This window comes from Epinephelus moara, chromosome 5 (assembly GCF_006386435.1).
Source record: "Epinephelus moara isolate mb chromosome 5, YSFRI_EMoa_1.0, whole genome shotgun sequence".
Classification (NCBI taxonomy): domain Eukaryota; kingdom Metazoa; phylum Chordata; class Actinopteri; order Perciformes; family Serranidae; genus Epinephelus; species Epinephelus moara.
In genome coordinates this window covers 34,245,367-34,264,861 of record NC_065510.1, presented here as the reverse complement: position 1 = coordinate 34,264,861, position 19,495 = coordinate 34,245,367, and the positions used below count along the sequence as shown (strand labels likewise).

General features: G+C 39.8%; 1 protein-coding gene across 3 annotated transcripts in view; it reads right to left on the bottom strand.

The window, feature by feature from the left end:
* LOC126389773 (myosin-10) overlaps positions 1–19,495 on the bottom strand; it is a 667,776-nt gene that overhangs the window by 634,723 nt on the left and 13,558 nt on the right. For all 3 annotated transcript variants that reach the window (XM_050043641.1, XM_050043640.1, XM_050043642.1), the window contains exons 3-6: positions 17,648–17,804; positions 3,750–3,777; positions 1,195–1,297; positions 775–804 (exon numbers count right to left, since the gene is read on the bottom strand). In XM_050043641.1, the coding sequence (XP_049899598.1) occupies positions 775–804; positions 1,195–1,297; positions 3,750–3,777; positions 17,648–17,804 (318 nt within the window). The remainder of the gene's footprint in view (positions 1–774; positions 805–1,194; positions 1,298–3,749; positions 3,778–17,647; positions 17,805–19,495) is intronic.

The following is a 19,495-nucleotide window of genomic DNA, read 5'->3' as shown; positions in this document are numbered from 1 at the left end:
CAACTGCATTTTGTGCCTGACAGAGAGAGACAATGTAAAAGCTAAATATGCTGTAATGAGGCATTTTAAGTAAATACAGCACACTAAGTGTCAACTGTCACTTTTGGTGTCTCTGAACTTCTTTACACCATTTGATGAGCCCAAAATCCTGATTTATGGTACAGCCCTTGACACTTTTGATGAGCTGCGCAACATTTTCAATAAATGCTTCGGCAAAATGTTTCAGTCATCTCCATTGTAACCAGACGCTATCCTCCAGCTGGCTTGTTTAGCAACATTTTATCATCCTGAACCGTCTGACAGCTGTTTGTTTTGGGAGCCAAAATGTGAATATGTCTTGGTCCAACAAATTCAGGACAATGTAAAGAACCTGCATTTCTGGTATTTTCGGCTGCCTGCCAACCCTTTCAGTGATCTTGTCAACAGGTCCAGTGTTACTCAAGCTGGGACACACTAAACTCCAGTAAATGTATCAGAGAGGCTCGCTGTGAATACCCTATCACAATATAATAGTGTCCACAACACGACAAGATTCTCCAGGTGCCCAACTGAAAAGAAAGAGTCGAGCGACAATGTTTTTTTTTGCTTGCTGAAAATGTGTCATTTCTGTCGAGTGACACTCATCAACAGCGTCAAGCATCCCACCATAAATCAGGCTTTAGTGGGCTCATGTCATTTTTCGAGCCCATTTCAGACAAAGTGAGTTTGTTTGAGAAGTAAATGTAAGTGTAGCATGCACATGAACACGGTGTATAAGAAAGTATAAAGACTTGCCTGTAGTTTCACTGGTTTGGGTGATTCTGGCTGTTTGTTACAGATAAACAAATGCAAACTGTTAGATTGTGTACTCATCCAGTGCACAAAGCCATATTGCCCACTACTGGTGTTGGTAGCTACAGTATATTATACCACAACAATCCCACATCGGCCAAGCTCCTCATAGTTTTTTCTAATGATCATTACTCCACAGTGATTATAGCGTTATATAAGGTCAAAAGAATAACCTGGGATTGTGGTAATTGTGGGGTGATACAAAGATATAATATGGCATAGTATAAGTGATTCATTTCTCATACAAATCCAACATTAACGTCAGTATTTCAACACATTTTTATGGGCTCATTCAGTTCAGTTTATGGCTTTGTGCAGGCACTGCTAACCTAAATTAGAGAGATGAGAGAGGAGAATACTCACAGGAATGCTGTGGTCTTTTCTTCCTTTGTGGGAGGAGGCAACATGTGCCAGGTACTGAATGACCTTTTTTGTATTTTCTGTCTTGCCAGCTCCTGACTCACCTCTGTGGGACAAAAGAAGACAAAGCACAGAAAAACAGACATCCTCAGAACAGTGTGTGAGAAACACTAAACCAGAATCAACCCTTTAAATCAAAATCTTAGACACAGAGTGATCTTAAAAACTGAATCAATATAGATGTGATGCACTTTTCTCATTTAGCTTTATAGATTTGCAGGTGTTTGTGGGAGAGGACAGAAGACAACCTCTTCTCCATGACAAAAAAAACAAAAACGTACAAAAATCTTAAGACTAAAACTAAATTCTGTTGCAAACCTGATCATGTGCATCTTTCTCTGCAATATCTTTGAGTGTCAGTCAAGTTTAGGCCTGTGGTTGCTGGTGTGTGGATGTGCAGCCTGCTTTTAACTGCTCTGTCATATGGTGACCATGGGATTGAAAAACAGGGAAGAAAATCTCCGAGCCGTGCAAAAACTTTGGAGGAGCAGTTTAGATTTAGAGCATACTTGAGGTTTTACGGTAAGTGCAAATTTGCACCAAGTATGCACAAAATATTGTTTTGCTTTTTAGATTGAGTGAACGTGATGTGGATGGGAGTAAAGGGTGGGAGAATGGTGTGTAACTGTCTGTCTTGTTGGCTACTGTGAAGGGAGGGTAATCGTGAAGGGATTATGTCAATGTGTCTGTTGTTGGCCTTGGACTGCTGGGTGTTAAAGGAGTGCTGCACCCGCAAAATGACTACTACTGCATAGAGCTGACACACAAGTATTAATCCCCCAGTAATGTGCCTGGGCACATGTGTGTGTTTGAACACTGCTCAAGCAGAGCTGATACGCATGTGGCTGCTAAGTCACGCTCAGGGTGCGCCATTTGCAGTCGTAAGTGTTTTAAATTGTTATGTTGTAGTGAAAATGCATGTGTTTTGGAAGTACTGAGTATATGACTGGATAAATTAGACTTGGATTACACTACAGGCTTTGTGTGACAGTTTGTAAACAGATGTTTTGATATAGTTTTGCTGATGTTAAACACAACCCCTTTTTTTCTTCAATTCATTGACAATGTTTGCCTTTTTAGGATTCTCCATTCACCGTTGAGGCATGCGAGAAAAACAAAGTATGCTTGACGAATTCAATGTAACGAGTAACTGATTCACAAATGGTCAATTTGCAACTAAAGTATTCATTCAAGATTCAACAGCTCCCCTGTTTCAGAAAACATGCCATATAAAGTGTTCCATAATATTTTGCAATCTGTGTGTGTATTTCAGCACCAAAGCCCTTGATAATGTGCATAATCTCTATCTTAATACCTGTGTATATGTGCATTTTAACACCTGCGTGCAAGCATAAATATATCCATATTTTGTTCAACACAGCAACACAATTCCATCCAATACCATAACCAAATAATAAATGCAAACTAGTGAACCTATACATTTCTCTCTGTGGGTGAGAGGTGTTAATTCATCTCCAGAGTATGTTAGGGCTGTTACTTTTGATTTTAAATTTGGACCACCGTTCAAAAATGTAAAGAAAAAAAAATCTGATCAGTAATGATCTGTTCAAAGTCAAAATTCACACGTGTTAGGAATAAATGTTGACTCAGGGTCCACACACTAGCATTTTGGTACTTAAACTGTGTCCAACGGCAGCAGAGACACAGTAAATGAAGGAAACAAATGGCAATCATTGTTTAGGATCAGATTATCTGGGTTAAATATGAATTAATTTAATTTACATGTCAGCTCTACTTTATTCAAAACAGATTAGTAAGTAACAATATGTTTTAGCTTTGCCTGTAGTGCTGTTGTATTACAGTGAATTATTTTGACCCTCTGTGTGTTAATACTGTAGAAGAGACAAAATACCTCACTATTCAGTCTGCATGAGTAACGGGGTTATTGAGGGTTCAGGTCTTGATACCCTCTCTGGCATTTTCTTTGGTGACATTCCTGTCGTCTGTAGACACTTGTCACCCAAAGGACGCCAGAGGGCTGTGCAGCAGAAATGTCAGGCATTTCTTAGTCCCACATTTCACACATTTCTTTCAAGTCATGACAGTCTGGTCAGTGTCACTGAGACACACGATTTAAAATGACTGTGAGGGCCCCTGGGCAGCTGGTGCAATTGCAATGCTCCTGAACTTGTTTATTTAGCAGTGAATGCATTATTGTGACTTTCAGATTCATTTAATGCAGACAAAAAACTTCCCACAGGGAAATATACTGCACCATGTGATGATATTTCCAAGAATATAAAAGGGAAAAGAGAGATGCATGAGTGTAATGAATCAGCCATGAACCTTATGCTATTAGTTTGGGACAGAGGGCTCAGTTTATCTCAGCAATATAAGACACAGAGACACAACTATGGGCCCTGGGGGCTTAAAATTGTTTTATCAACAATAACTTTAATATGCTGAAATAACATCAGCTTCAATAAAGCACAAGAAATGTTAATACAAAATTGAAAATACAGAGCCTGTATACTCACGTGCAAAGAATGGATTGGTCCTCTCGATCTGTGGGAGACAAGAAGAGGGAGAAAGGGGGAGGAGAGGGAGGAGGAGAAAAAGTCAAACCTCAGCAGTCTGTCTTTGATTCAGTCTCCACTGTGCTGTCACAGGGTTTGATTGACAACCTCATCGCCATAACACCATGCCACAAGTACAGTCTTATCAGCAGATTGTGGATTTGAAGGTCAAAGTCAAGCTTAGCATGTATGTGCATGTGAGCTTGCCATCAAATGTTTCAAATATCATGTTTTTCACAGCCCGAGACTCATTTGTTATCAGAAGACCAGAATTATTTTCTTCAGGGCGCATTTTTCAGTAGGCTCAGGCTTCACAGCATTTCACTGCAGGTATTTCATGGAATGCAATGTCAGAAATGCAAAGATGCGACACTGTGAAGTCAAGTCACTGCACAGGGGAGATAAGGCAACTGTAATGTCAGCTTCATATCTGTAAATACAGGACGCTGACTCTGAGGATACATTTGAGACTTGGACGAAGGCCAGTAATCCCTAATTTTACACAATCAAGTACCAATTACATCATTTTAATTTATTATTATTATTTCAAGAACATGCTGTGGAGGAACATTATTTCACAATAGTATGTATAGACTGACAACTGGAGCATACAGTAGCACACTCACACTCAACTAACCCCAAACATTAATGCATTTACTTGATACTGTATACAATGATTTATGGTACGTAAATTGTTGTGAACAGGTTTTAATCTTATAATAATTATTTTAATTGATGGCATAATTAATTATTTTTTATTATCTTTATTTTAATGAGGCATGTCTCAATGAGTTTTAAAATGTTTTTTTTTATCATTCTGTTCCAGGAAAGGCAGCAAAAACAATTAGGTACAGACAAACATCATGAGTAGTAATAGCCTGATGGTTATTGATGCCAGTATTTGGAACTAAAAAAATCTGACAATGATTAATCACCCAATAATAATTTGTTTTAACATTAACACATAAAATAAACAACAATCTGGATACGGATCCCTTAGATTTGTTTTTCTAAGGAGCTGTGACCAAGATACAAACCGAGCAGGATTATTTACAGTTGAAAAATTAACTTGTCAGATTTCTACTATAGACAAACTACTATATTTAATGGTGACACAGTTTCTAAATGCACTTATTACTAGTTTGGCATTTTTTTGCAACTTATTTACCGACATAAACTCCGACCTAAAACCAATATATCTGCAAAAAGCTGATATTGTCTGAGAGACTGACCTTGCTGATTTATCAGCCTGGCTCTAAAAATCACAGAATAGCCTGAATGGTAAGGAAAACTGAAGATGGCCGGATTAGTACACTTTTTTATTTGTAAAATATAATGTGTTTTTTTAGTAATACAATAATAATACAATATTTGTGCCTTCATAATGGAAGGTTGACTGCTAGAAGGGAGACCATTTGGTTTGCTGTGACAGATTTAATAAAACTTGTTTGTCCACACTATACTAATAGTCTGTAATTTTGGATTAATTTCATTTTTACAGTGTACATGTGTCCTTTGACGCACATCTACTGGCAGAGATATGACAATAGCAGCAGTAGTGACCACATCGGGCCACTTTGTTTTGTCTGTTGACAGTACCAGATGCAGTATCAAAGCCTTTGCACATTTAGTCTGTGCTTTTGTGTTGTCCGATAGAAATTGTTACACAGAAAAACCTTGCATACTGAGTCTGAAGCCTTTTATTATTCTATTTGTTGCAAAAAATTGTGCAATACAAGGCAAAATGGAAAGATCCATTCCTCCCTTGCATCTTTCAACTGGAGGTAACTCCTTGACTGTCACCACTCTCTGCAGGTGTCTGGCTCTGCGGCTACCTGAGTTATGAAATGATACTGTGCTGCCATTAACTTGCACTCGCTGTTTTGCATTTCTGGATAGGGTTAGGGAAACCTTCTCTTTGTCTTGGAGTATTTCAAGAAGTTAATTGCTTCCATATATTTCCATTTCTTTTTCTTTTTCTTGCTGGCCTGCTGTCCTTGTCTGCCCTGTTCCTCTCTCTTGTTGTGGATGTGTATGTCCCACAGGTTACGCCACATTGTCTCCACTGCTTCTTGATCAAACAACTCTTTGACGGATGGGAAGAAACGCAGAAAATCATACCTGTCCTATATATTGTTTTTTTTTTTCCTTTTAAACGTGCAACAATTTCTGACAAAAACTATGGACACTGATCAAATTTGACCATTACTATACAGTTAACAGTACAGGCTCTTCTTCTACACTTCTGTTAAAGCCCTGTCCTCTATCCCTACTTGCATTTTAACTCTTGGTAAATCTAGTATGGCTGCTGAATGTGAATCATCAAGGTAAGAAACTCTTCACTTCTACAGCCATCAGTGAACAAACTGAGTGTCACAGAGAGGGCCCATATGGATCGAGTCTGCATTGCCCATTTTGGAACCTAAATACAACATCCCCAAATGTCCCTCATGGACCATCCTGGGAACGAAGTCATAGTGAACATGTTTCACAGCCAAACTATCTGCCAGATTTCAATGAGGTTAAAGAAGCCTGAATGGTGCTTTTGTATGTTTTTCGGGATACACATAATGTAGACTATTATAATGAAGGGTCTCAAAAAATGTCAGCTACACTAGTAAAATGAAATGTTCACAAGTTTGACTGAAAATAGCGTCAACCACTTACAGCATGGTGACACAAAGAGTGATCCCATTCTTTTCTTGTCGGAAAATGTTAATGTGTGCTGTGCTGAAGGCAATCTGCACTGTGGTCATGTGGCAATAAAATATGACCTCTAATGCGTCTCCATTAACCTCCAGGGTATTCCACTTTGGTGGGTCTTGTGAGCTTGGAGTGAGGCAGATCGGAGTCATCTAGAGGCCCAATGGGGGGAAATGATGGCAATGATGTCATGGGAAAACAGTACTTTGTCTTCCCGTCAATGCCCCTCACAGGGATAGGGCCTCCTGTCAAGTCGTATAGGTGGCTGAGCAGTAAGACGTCCAGAGATTAGATAAAAGTCATCAGACTCCCTTCACTCTATTGACTTCATGTTGCACTGTTCATACAGAGCTAAAACCCTGACACTGCAACTGTGTAAGATTCATTCAGTTAGAACAGCAGCTACGTCAAAATTGAGTTAATACTGAGATTAGGATTATTTATCAAGATCATCCATTTTTTGAAACTGTATAAATTCACTCTGCCTTCAGTGTAACATTGTGTTCAGTTATTTGAATGACAGTAAGACTTGAAATGTCTGTCTGTGGGCTCAAACCAAACACCTGTGGTCGGTTTGACAGTTAAAGATTAATTGAGCACCCATCTCATTTCGTTCTTGCTCAGACAGTTTCCTGTATTTGATGAGTAAGTGCCTGTTCATCAAGGGGCCTGATCTCAGAGGCCATTAATTCTGTCACTGTATTGCAAAGTCAACATGTTTGTTAATTGAAGGAGTTACCAGTGGTTGGTGATTGGCAAGCTGGTGCATTAGTAGATTGACTTGGGAGAGGTGATCCATCAATGACTCAACGAAAGACATGTTTTCTGACTTGAAGTATAGCTATGTGACTGTACAAGCCAATGATAGCCTTAAAGGACAGTTCACCCCGAAATCAAATATATATATTTTTCCTCCTACCTGTTGTGCTGTTTATCTATCTAGATTGTTTTGGTGGACATCAGCTGTAGAGATGTCTTTCTTCTCTCCAGTATAACAGAACTACATGGCACTCGGTTCGTGGTTTTCTTCTTATTGAAGGAGATCTGCCGACCGTATCACTGCACACTGCTCACCCAGCACGACTGAGCTAGCCATTATTACAGTTCAGCTGAGGAAGATGCCATGTCTACATCTCACACTGTCATGAGCACAAACCTCTCGTCCATGAGTAGATGCACTCTTCTATCTGCGTGGTGATATAGTTAGTGGTTGGTAAGTTGGTAGAAAGTAAATAGTTCCTACATGAAAGTGCTCACAACAAGGTCTGTGGATTATCTTGAGAAACCAGATTACGATTACTGGAAAGAGACATTGCTGTTGAGATTTTCACATTTATGTTTTGGTGCTTTGAGCACCACAAGCTGAGCGTCATCTAGTTCCATTATATTGGAGAGAAGGCAGACATCTCTACAGCCGATATCTCCAACACTCTGCAACTCACACAAAAACACTCTAGAATGATGAGTAGCACTACAGGTAAGAGGAAAAATACAACATTTGAATGTGATTTTTAACATTCACATTATTCGAAGATGGCCTTTTAGTTTTCTATAATTAATTCAGTAGCTCACCACCAGCCTGAAAAGACAAAAAAAATACCTATTCATATTTGCCCTGAGCAAATGGTTGCAAGGCAACAAGAGCTTGCAAATGAATCTATTTTGGATCTTAAGTATTACAACGTGTGGAAATTGCAACACACTGATTAAATATAATTTAACTGTTCCAGAATCAGTGGATGCAACTCACTCCATGTCACAATGATGGCCCATTAAAAGCTGCAGAAGTGATCTAATGGAGCAGTATAAAAATAAGATTCTTGGCAGGGCAGAGATAGTTTCCTGAAAGACTGCTGGTGTGGATGGGTTCCTCTGCCATTCCAGCAACAAGCTAACAAGATACACATGATTAAAATCACAGAGACGAGCTGATCATTTAACCATGAGGAGCAGCAGAGCACGCTTGCAGAATGCAAATGGTCCAATCCTTGACTGTGATCTAATTCGGTTCAGCATGGTTAGTCTGATGGCTCCCTGATCTACTCATCATGAAAGAGGACACACATTCTGTATTCAAACTTACAGATTATTTTTAAATATGAAGAAACGCTCAAATGTAATGTCTACAAAAATGCAGGTCGGGAGCCTCCCGGGAGGTCCAGAGATTTATCTGAAGGGTCACATAAGGATTTCAGGGACAAAAAAATGTATTTACTTTTCTTCAGTCTGGCTTTTTGTTGTGAAATACTGAATACTTCACCAAATCAGGTCTCTGTGGTCATGGAAATTCATACTCTGAACTGCTCACACCTCGTGTTGGCACTCAAGACCATAACATGTGATGAGGGGTCACAAGTAAATGTTGCTCAATTTTATTGGGCTCACAAGCCAAAAAAGGTTAGGAACCGCTGCTATAAGACATGCTGTTAATATCTCAACTCATTTTGTACATGCTGAGTCCCAGGCTGGACCGTTCTGCCAGAGGTGAAGGTTTCCTGGACTGAAAAGCTGACTGTGCTCCTTTGGGGTAAAATGATGGAAAGTTATCTGACCGAGGACACAGCTGAATGGCTCATCAGGGACGACCTGGGTTTCCTGGCTTTGACCAGGAACTTCCTGCAGTTAAGTATCGTAACAAGGGGTACTGGCCTCACACACCTGCATGCAAGCCCCCCCCCCCAAACACACACACACACACTAAAGCTAAGATCTCTCAAGCTATGACGTCAACTGCTGCTTTGTGCATGACAGCACACATGCAAACACAATCCACCATTAGCCCCCACCTCGCTCTCATCGTTACATTCACATCCCTATCTGCATCAGACACAAACACAACACTGCTCAGAGAGCTGGTGTCTCCTTTATCAGACTGGCTGCAGACACAGTGGAAAGATGTGATCCAGTCATTGTGAGACCGCTCACTTCCATTCAACAATTTGCCAGCATTGCTGCAACCTTAACAACCTCTCCAGATTGTAAAGCGCCGATTACTGGCAAGGGATTGTGGGTCTGTACAGATGAGAACTACTCAAACAGGGGCTGTTATTTCCGTAACATTACTCAATGGTCATAAGGACTGTTTTGTGGGTTTCGCATGATTGGTAATGCTCTTGCCAGCTTCACATGACTCCATTATGCTGGGTAGGCAGTGAAGATTCCTCCAGGATATAGAATATTTTTAGTTACAGTGAAAGCTGAGAAGTGTGAGTGTCATTTTTAATACTGACTTCAGACCTTTTTAAGGCAAAAACACTGACATTTAGACTTGTCACCGGCGACAAAGATGTTGATAAAAGTAGCTCTTAGATAGAAAAGGTCTGCGTCAATGGTCTTACAAACTGGTGACAGTGAAAAATTTGAGGATGTCTTGCGGCATTGACATAAACACAGCAGCTCTGCATGTGGTGTTTCTCCCAGCGAGGACAGAGGAGGAGGGGAGGGGGGAGGAGGGGGAACTGATCTCAGCTCACGACAGTGAGCTCATTGTGAAGCTGTGGCACGCTGGGCCTGGGCCAGTGTCTGCCACTGATGGCTAATGCCTGTATTTGAAGTGCAAACACTCACCTCAGGAACCAGTCCTGCACTCTGATCTAGATGTTACTTCAGTGTCACAGCGAGAGAAAAACCTCCACAATACCACAGTGATGTAAATAAAAGAACCCATCAGCTGAATGTTCAGGGTAATAAAGATGAATCAATGAGCACTATGATGCTGTCTTATTACCAGGAGGATATAGAGCTTTATCTCTGTGCTGTCTGTAAAGAAAAAGCGAGCAACTGTATAATGTTAATGATGATGCTTGCTTAGCTACAGACAGTATATTAAGCCATTACAAAAATCATTAACTGGCAGTATTAAATGTTATTTCAGTAAATGAGCAGCCACTCAACTATAAAATAAAAAATCAAAGACCCAATTTCCTCTTCGGTGCCATACAGGGCTGTCCACAGCTTACTTAGTGCATTCTCCTACAGAAAATATCTACAACAAACACACAGTTACACAGCTGAGTTACACCTTTAGGCTTAATGTAAACCTGTATTCTAATTACAAATCAACAATCAACTGTGCAGCCACAGCAGATGCTTCCTTAAAGGCTGTGCACAGTTACTTTGGTTGATAAGAACTTGTAAGATTGAAGCTATGCTGTGAATTGTATGATGTCACATATACGGGTTATTAATAATGGTGACAGAGAAAGTTGTCACGCCCTGACAGGTGGAACCAAAGCAACAGAAGGCTGAGGGAAATGTCAATCAACTGCAGCTAGTACACGCCCACACAGTTCTGAGAAGATGTCTAACATCATTGAAAAAACCTTGGGCTGCAATTCAGCAACCTTTATGCCATCATCCTAAATCCACAGAAACCTCACAGCTTCAATTTAATGTTAGATAGACCATAAAAAGGAATACTGAAAATGAATTGTTCCACTAAGACAACTGTTTTTCATTGTCACACTCCTCATACAGATACTGTAACTACTGTTGTGATTTTTTTGAAGCCATTTGTTTTAAATGATAATCTAGAAATTAATGCAATCCTGTAAAAATTGTCAAAAATATCGATTTATCTATACATAGATTCAAAATATTTGAAGTGGTTTCAATACTTTGAGCAATGTCGATTCACCGCTACCAGCTGCACTTTCTCACTCTCACACAGTTGTATGCCCTCAATGTCCATTTTCCTGTATCCCTGTAGTATCAAAAATGGTACTGAAAATTTCTAGATATATATATACATATATTTCAAGGTATTGTATCAGCGTTGGAAATTCCAGTATTGTGAATGACAGATCAGCTGATAAAGACGTGTCACAACCACCACCAAATGACACTTCTGAGGAAGGCGGAAGTTTCCACCGAAACATATCAAGAAGCCTACAAAGGAATGTAGCACCTTAATACATGTCTGAGATAAAAGAACAACTAAAGTCATTATCAGAAACTAAAGACATAATGAACACCACTGAACTGTGACAACACTGCTGCAAATCTAGCCATACATCCAGCTGTGACACAACACTGACTTAAGACTGAGATGACCTGAATCAGAGACCAAAAAAAAAAAAAAAAAAAAAACCTAAACTGCGTAATGACTACGCATGAACTACCACATATATTTGATTTTCCAACTAAAATAAAGTAGTGGGTTAAGTATCCCATGTGGCAATTATGGGATTTGCTTCTAAGCACACTTGGAGTGTTGGCATGGAACTTAACTATAACAAAAACAGAATAGAAATCTTGAGCACTGCTGATTTTGAAGAATTGCGGGTGTCTGTAGAGTCCTGGCATAGAAAAGCCATCTAATAACACAGAGGGGGCTTGCCATTGTTTATTGGTTTAACACCTCATACCAGTTATACTTATGACAGGGCGCCAAAAGGGCTTTAACAGCCTATTAAAAGAAGTCTATGGTCAAGTTTGCAGTGGCATGAACCTATACTTGTCTTTCATCTTACTGCACCTTCAAAATTTTAGAGAACCATTAACTATTGGACCAAAGGGATTGGACTAACCCATGACACAGATGTGTGTGTCAATAAGGGTTTAAAAGGCAAATCATTTCAAACCATCCATTTTAGGGCCATAATGGCAAAGATCTCTGGTGTGGGCAGGACTGGGCTGATGCTTCAGCCAGAGACTTATAGATGGAAAATGCATTGGAGATCCAAAGTATTTGGTTTCCTATGTGGAGCTTTACTGAGGAAGAAAGGAAAGTCTGTAATGAAATCTGATAGGGACATTAACTGTGTTTGAAAAACACTGACAACAGGATTTAGATTTTTGTTCAAGGTTTTCATGCAAACTAAAACTAGTCTCGAAAATATGTGATTAATATCTACATCAGGTGCAAAATAAATCAGTGGTAAGAGGGAGTGTGGGAGCCGAACAGAGGTGAATGGAGAAGAGATGGAAATTAACAGTGAAATAGACAGCAAGAAATAGTGAAGGTTATAGATTTAATACAGACATTAAGAGTAAGAGTGACAATACAGAAATAAATTTACTCCGGCTCATAATACTGTGTCATGAAATATTGGTCTGATACACCGTCTGCCTTCCAGTAGCTGAGGTAAAGAAAACATCCAACAGGTGAACTTTACGAGCAAGACTCGTACATAGTCTGCCAGAAATCATTTCACGCTGGGTGACAACAACGAAACGGTATTTGTACTGTAGATCCACGTTGGAGCATTTCGGAGAAAAGTGGAATCAGCTGCACCGGCAATCACAACAAGGCATCCCACCTACGAGTCGCACAGCTTTACGCTCTACAGTTTTGTTCAGTGTCCTATACAGCATGGCCACTGAGCTGAACATAGACTGCCTCACCTAACTCAACATATGGTGCTATCTTTGAAAAAGCCACATCTTTCCTCAGACTTCTTTGGTCAGAGCTCGGAGATGTGTTTACTATAACGTTTGATTCTTTCGAGGTCAAAGAAATGATACAGGATGGATCATGCATTTTATTGGAATATAAAATTAGTGCTACCAGTTACAGTTTGTGAATGAATGTATATCAGCTGGAAGTCTCTTTTTTTTAAGTTTTGGTATGTGGGTCTGTGTGTCAGAGAGGAAAGCATTAGCTTTATGCACACAAGGTCTCCAGGGAGCCCCTTACATTTGGCAGCACAGATAAGATATATCCAGTGTTCCTCTCCAGTACTTTTATGTCAACTGTCCTATTAGATTTAAGAGGATGCAATAAAAATTATAGCTAAAAAAGAAGAGCAACAATAGTTAAAGTTCCAGCTGTGCTAGGGCTATTCAGGATACAACTCAGAGCTTTATTGGGATCTGTTACAAAGAAAACAGGAGTGCTCCTTTAGTTACTGACTGTCCGCAACCCCATCTGTTTCAGTTGTTTTTGCAGGAAAAAAAACAATCTTTAAGAGAAAAAGAACAATAGTTTTGTGATCGTAAACGTGTCCCTCACCCACAGCTCCTTGCGGCATCTTTTTGAAATGTAGTGGATCGTTTTTTTCAAAAGATTAGCAAAAATTTCCTGTGTGCTTAACATACTCTTTGTGTGCCCAGGAGGAGGTTTGAGGTTGAAAAAGCCCAATGTCAAGCCTCGGTTCAAAAGGCCATCGAAGCCATTACTATTTGCTGTACACCTTATTGATGCCAGGTGGGCTAGTGTTTACTGAGAGTGTACACCGGGCCATTATAAACATTCCTGAACTCATTTTATCACACATTCCTGACAGTATATATTACACTGTGTGCGTCAACTTCATGAACATGCTTTGCATTCTTCAAACAGTTCATCTAATCTTTTATCAATATCAGTAAATGCTGCTGACATGTGAGATGGGAAGTGCTCTGTTCACTGCTGATAAAATGGACCTCTATGAGAGAAATCAAAGAGCTGCGCTTTGGGGAAAACCTCACTAAGCTTAGATGGATCGAGCTGGACTTGACCTAACGCCCTGGTTAGACACCAGGGAGAGACTCGAGAAGGGAGGTCTTTCACCATTTTCACTGGAACAAAGACCCCCCTGTTACACAACCCCACCTAGGGACACTTTCAGTGCTGTTGATGCATGTCCACTCTTGGAAACCATCGCAGCTGCTGACATGACCGGTCCTTCAACACATGTTCTCATTTAAGCAAGCATCAGCATTTTCTTACAACACATTTCCAGATATGATAAAATTAGCTTCTTGTACGTCAGTGAGTTCACCTCGGCTGAGCAGCGAGGGCAATTATGTAAAGTATCTGGAGTGCTAATCAATGACAGATGTGCAGTAAGTTCTAGAGGTCTGCTTACACACCCCGTCTTTGTTAGGTAACACCTCATTTAACCTCCCATCCGAGTACTGACTGGCTTCACAGCAATGCTGAGGTAATTAACAGATCCCTGTGAGGCTTAGACACCCTTCAGCCATAAATATGACTCGCCAATCTGTTTGAAGGTCATAAATTAGAGGCAACAAATTATTTGTCTCATGTGTTCTTTCTTGCTCAGATGGCAAATGACACTGCGAAGTCTAAACATGACGTGTAAAAAGGTCTGATATTAATCACTGGAATTTAATGAAACATTCTGAGATAACGGGGACTGGGTTTGGCAATATGGTGACGTAATGTGAGAAGATATTTGTCAGAAATTTTGCCAGAAGATGTTTTTTTTTTTCCAAGAATAGCTGCATTCCACTTGAAAAGATCAAATATACTCTCAGGAATGAATACAAAACCTTTCTGAAGTTTGGCAACCTTATTTGACCTTCATGGACACCTTGCCAATGCCTGTACCAGATTTAATATTAAGACACCATTAGTCACCTGAATAAGCCAAGATTTTTAACATTGGAATAGCCTTGCGATAGTCTGGTGACCTGTCCAGGGTGTACCCCGCCTCTCCAGGCCCCATGACCCCTAACAGGATAAGCGGTTACAGAACATTAATGAATGAATCTTAACATTACCACTTTTTTTAACTAGCAACTACCCACCACTTTCGAGAAAGATTATATATTTGTACAGCTGTAGTTATGTATTAGACTAGGGCTGTTTCTAATGATAACAGCTTAACTATTTATCAATATTATATATCAATATCATGATATGAGACTAGATATCTTCTTAGATTTTGGATGTCTTTATATGATAAGAGTTGTTTTTTCCTGATCTAAAGGCTGTATCACGGTAAAGTGATGTCACTTTCTGAGCTTACCGGACTGTCTAGCTGTTTTTTAATTGCCTTTACCCACTTAGTTATTATATCCACATTACTGATGATTATTCATCATAAATATCATTGTGTAAATATTTTGTGAAAGCAACAGTAGTCGACCTACAATATTGTCACAATATTGTTAGAGGTATTTGGTCAATAATAGTGTGATATTTGATTTTCTCTATATTACCTGGCACTACTAACAATTACTTTATTTTTTATTATTTGCTAATGTTTTTACAATGTATCAATTTTTTTTTTTTTAAAGATATTTTTAGGGCATTTTTGCCTTTAATTGATAGGATAGTGAAGTGTGAAAAGGGGGGAGAGAGAGAGGGAGAGACATGCAGCAAAGGGCCACAGGCTGGAGTCGAACCCGGGCCGCTGCGGCAACAGCCTTGTACATGGGGCGCCTGCTCTACCACTAAGCCACCGACGCCCCTACAAAGTATCAATTAACTGTTTATCTTATTAGAAATGTATGTGAAAAATGGCCATTATAATTTTAAGATATCAAGGGGACATTTCAAGTGACTTGTTTTGTCCCACCAAAATCCAAAGATGAGTATTCTATAACGAAATGAAACAAAGATAAACTGAAAATCCTCGTTTGATTAGCTGAAAACAGTGAATGTTTTAGCACAAATGACTTAAATGTTAATTTATTCATTTACAGTTTAATTGTTGTTGTCTTGGTGATTAATAAATTAAATGACAAATTGTTTCAGCATTATACTGGACCATTGTAGTCTATGTTGCAGGACTGCTTTTTTTTTTTTTTTAGATATTTGTGCGATTTTTGAGAGATGGGATGAGGTGAGATGAGGTATCCTGATTTGTGAGACATTCCTGTCTGGTTGTTTCATCTGTAAACTGTTAAGTGATTTCCCAGAAAATATGTCACGACAGCGATATAATATTACATACACCCTGATGGACAATTTCCTTCAAATCTCAGAAATGTGATGATATCTGCCTCAGTGTTTGGTTTTCCAAAGTCTTCACTGGCCTCTTGGAGAGAAGAGAAAAAACCCAACAGTGCTAATCTATACAGCTGGATATTTTATTAACCAGGTTGCTGAAATGCTCAGGGCCACAGCTAAACAGCAGCTGGCCTCACTAATCTCCAACCTACAAACCTCCTTTTGAACCACAACGCTGTTAATTCTGATACGACCACGACTGAAAATGGGTTGGAGCAGCAGTGCATTAAAAAATACAAATCAGGCATGTGTACTCTGAGACATACAGTAAATACATGAGGCATTTTGAAAAGCTCGGGGTCAGTGCTTCAAGTAAGAGGAAAACACATCAATATGTTCAACACATTACTAATTGACAAGTCTGGCAGCCCTGCCCCCATGCGTTTATGTCCATCCATGTAGAAACGCAGTGTGTAGAGCATAAAGGGTGTGAAGAAAAGAGCAGGAGGTGACAACTTGAAACTAGCTGGACTAAATGGCGAGCTGGCAGAGTTCAACAACAGCTGCAGTAGGGCTACTACTGAGACTATGCTCCTGTGCTTGTACATCCGCTGATAATAACATGCAATCAACAACATTACAACAGGCATCTTATTACTTAAGCTCACAGAGTACAACTATAAAAAAACTATGTGCAAATATCTGAACTGTAATAGTTAAAAAATGTCTTGACATTGTCACTCATCACAGTAGTTACTGTTTAAAGAAGGCAAAGCCATCATCAAGCTACTTGTTGACGTGACCGAAACTTCTTTCTGTGTACAAACATGGGGAAAGCAACGCCTAAAAGGACTGACGGGACTGTCCAGTTTGTCACCACCCCCACTGGTCGGTCCTCGCAATCACACAAAGGACCTATTGTCGAGCACAATGGGGTCACCCTCTCTGTTCTCGCTGGTCTGATCCCAGTCAGTCACTGCTCATAGAGCCTGGAAGCTCGCCAACTACCAGGCAAGGATCTTTGAAGACATCATTCTGAGCGGACTGCCTTCACTTACAAGACTTTAGGTTCCTAAATTGATTAAAATGGAATAAACATGACAACTGGGGCAGACTGGATGCTGCAGGTGACAGCAGTGTCATGCACTTATAGTGTCACTTTTACTCCAAAAGATGACACCTAAAAAAGTAACTGGGAAAGATATGCACAAATGTTGAAAGTGAAAGCTCAGGCACTAGTTTGTATATCTGTATGGATTAACAGAGCCAGATGCTTGAGAATAACAAAATGAATGTTTTGGCTGTATGACTGAATATTGTGGCTAAAGTCTCATGGTTTTGTCATCCAAGATACTTAAAGACAGAATTGTGGCCACGTGTCCTGTTTTTCTCTTCATATCTTGGCCCCTGCTCTGAACATTCCAGCAAATCACCGGCGAAATCACAACCTTGGTGTGGAAATCAGAAATGTGCCACCAAGGCTGAGGTAGGTAGGTGAGAGGCAATCATATGAAGCAGTAACACTCAGACTTACCTTGTAACATGCATCTGTACGCAGACTCTGAGATGGCGTAGATGTGAGGGGGCATTTCGTGCCTCTTTTTGCCCCTGTACATCTCAATGATGTTCTCTGAGTAGATGGGCAGGTTTTTGTAGGGATTTATGACAACACAGAAGAGACCAGAGTATGTCTATAAGGAGAAAAGAAAACATGTTTAATGACCATGAATTCATCACACAACAGTCCTAACATCATCATCATGACACAATTAATAGCTTATAGTACTTGAGTATTATTTTAGTATTTGTATGCATTGATTATAAGAGGTTAACAGTGCTGAGTGTGGATTTAATTTGACACTGATGATGCTACCTGTAGTGATTAAAACACACGTTTACAATTTTAATTAACTGTTACTATTACACTGGTTTATATAGATACAATGTATCTGGGTCCTAATATTATTGCCACCTTCATGCAAACAGATGGCCTCATACAAGAATTTTTTTTTTTTCTTTCTTTTCTTTTAAACTATTTTCTATATTTTTCCAGCAGGACTTGTTCTTGTGAGTGTTCACAGCCAGATTCGTGAATCACTTCTTTCAGCCTGGTGAAAGCCACATTTCATAAGGAGGCACACGTTTGAAAAATCTTACCAGTGACACAATTAACCTGCAAAATCGATACATAAAGCTACCTGTTCAGCTCCAAGTTTTCCACAAAAATGTTACTAAAAAGACAGAGTAAACACTGCGGAGCTCAAACCCAGCTTTCTGAAATCATTAAATAAACATGTAACAAATTTAGCAGAGTCAGTAGTGATATATGAGAATCTAGAACAACTACAAAATACAGTATGTGAAGCAAAATGGTCTAAGTCTTTATGAAGGTCATTAAGGGGACATGAGAATTACAAAAATATTAGACGATGGAATATTATAGCCTATAGCAGGTGAAGTTATACAGAGGTTTGCAACAGAGGGTGATACTGGACAGCGACCGTCCAATAGACCCTGAGGCAGCTGATGGTGTGAGATAATGTGAGTATGACAAGATTGGTGAACGCCACAAATTCATTTAAATCACTCTTACACTACGTGCCACTTATTACAAAATCTGTTTGTGCGAGTGGTTCTACCATGTGGCCCTTTGTGGTGTGCAGATTATGAATTTGCGGATCATGCCAGAGAACTGTGTACGACGGCTGCCTGCTGGCACACTGCCAAGTATCCTACAGTATTTAAATTCTTGCTTCACTCGCTTATCCTCCTCAAATCCGTAAATTCTCCACATTAAACTGGTGGCAATTTTACCTCGACATTCTGACTGACTACAGAAATCAGAGGCAAGGGGTGGTGATTTTAATCCACGTCAGTATATAGGTCTCTCAGCTGTATAATGCAGACAGAAGTGCCGTCAGACAGGATAGGATAGGGTTAATCCCTGACATGTCTCCTGCTGCTGCTGGAGCACTCCATTAACTCCAGAGTGCACGGGGTACACAGGATACAGTAGACGCTGCCGGATTAAGGCTTTTTGAATCACACATCAATGACTGGGATCAAATGTCTTGATAAATCATGCCAATAAAAACTTTTTGGCAAAAAAATTGCAGCCCTCTATCCAGTCATGATCATGCTTTGAATTAACATGAAAAGACGGTGTCTCTCCTCCCTCTGCTGACCGGTCCTGTCTGACAGTTTACTGCTCTTTGTTCTCTTGACTTAAGCTTATCATTATCTATAAGTTGTACCAACCATTTTTGTGCATTTTACTGCTTTACCTGCACCCCTCACTCTTTTTCACCTTTCTGATCTTTGTGCTTTGCTGGGCTGCTGAGCCACATTCTTTAAATCATGTTGTCTGTGACGGCCAGTGGGC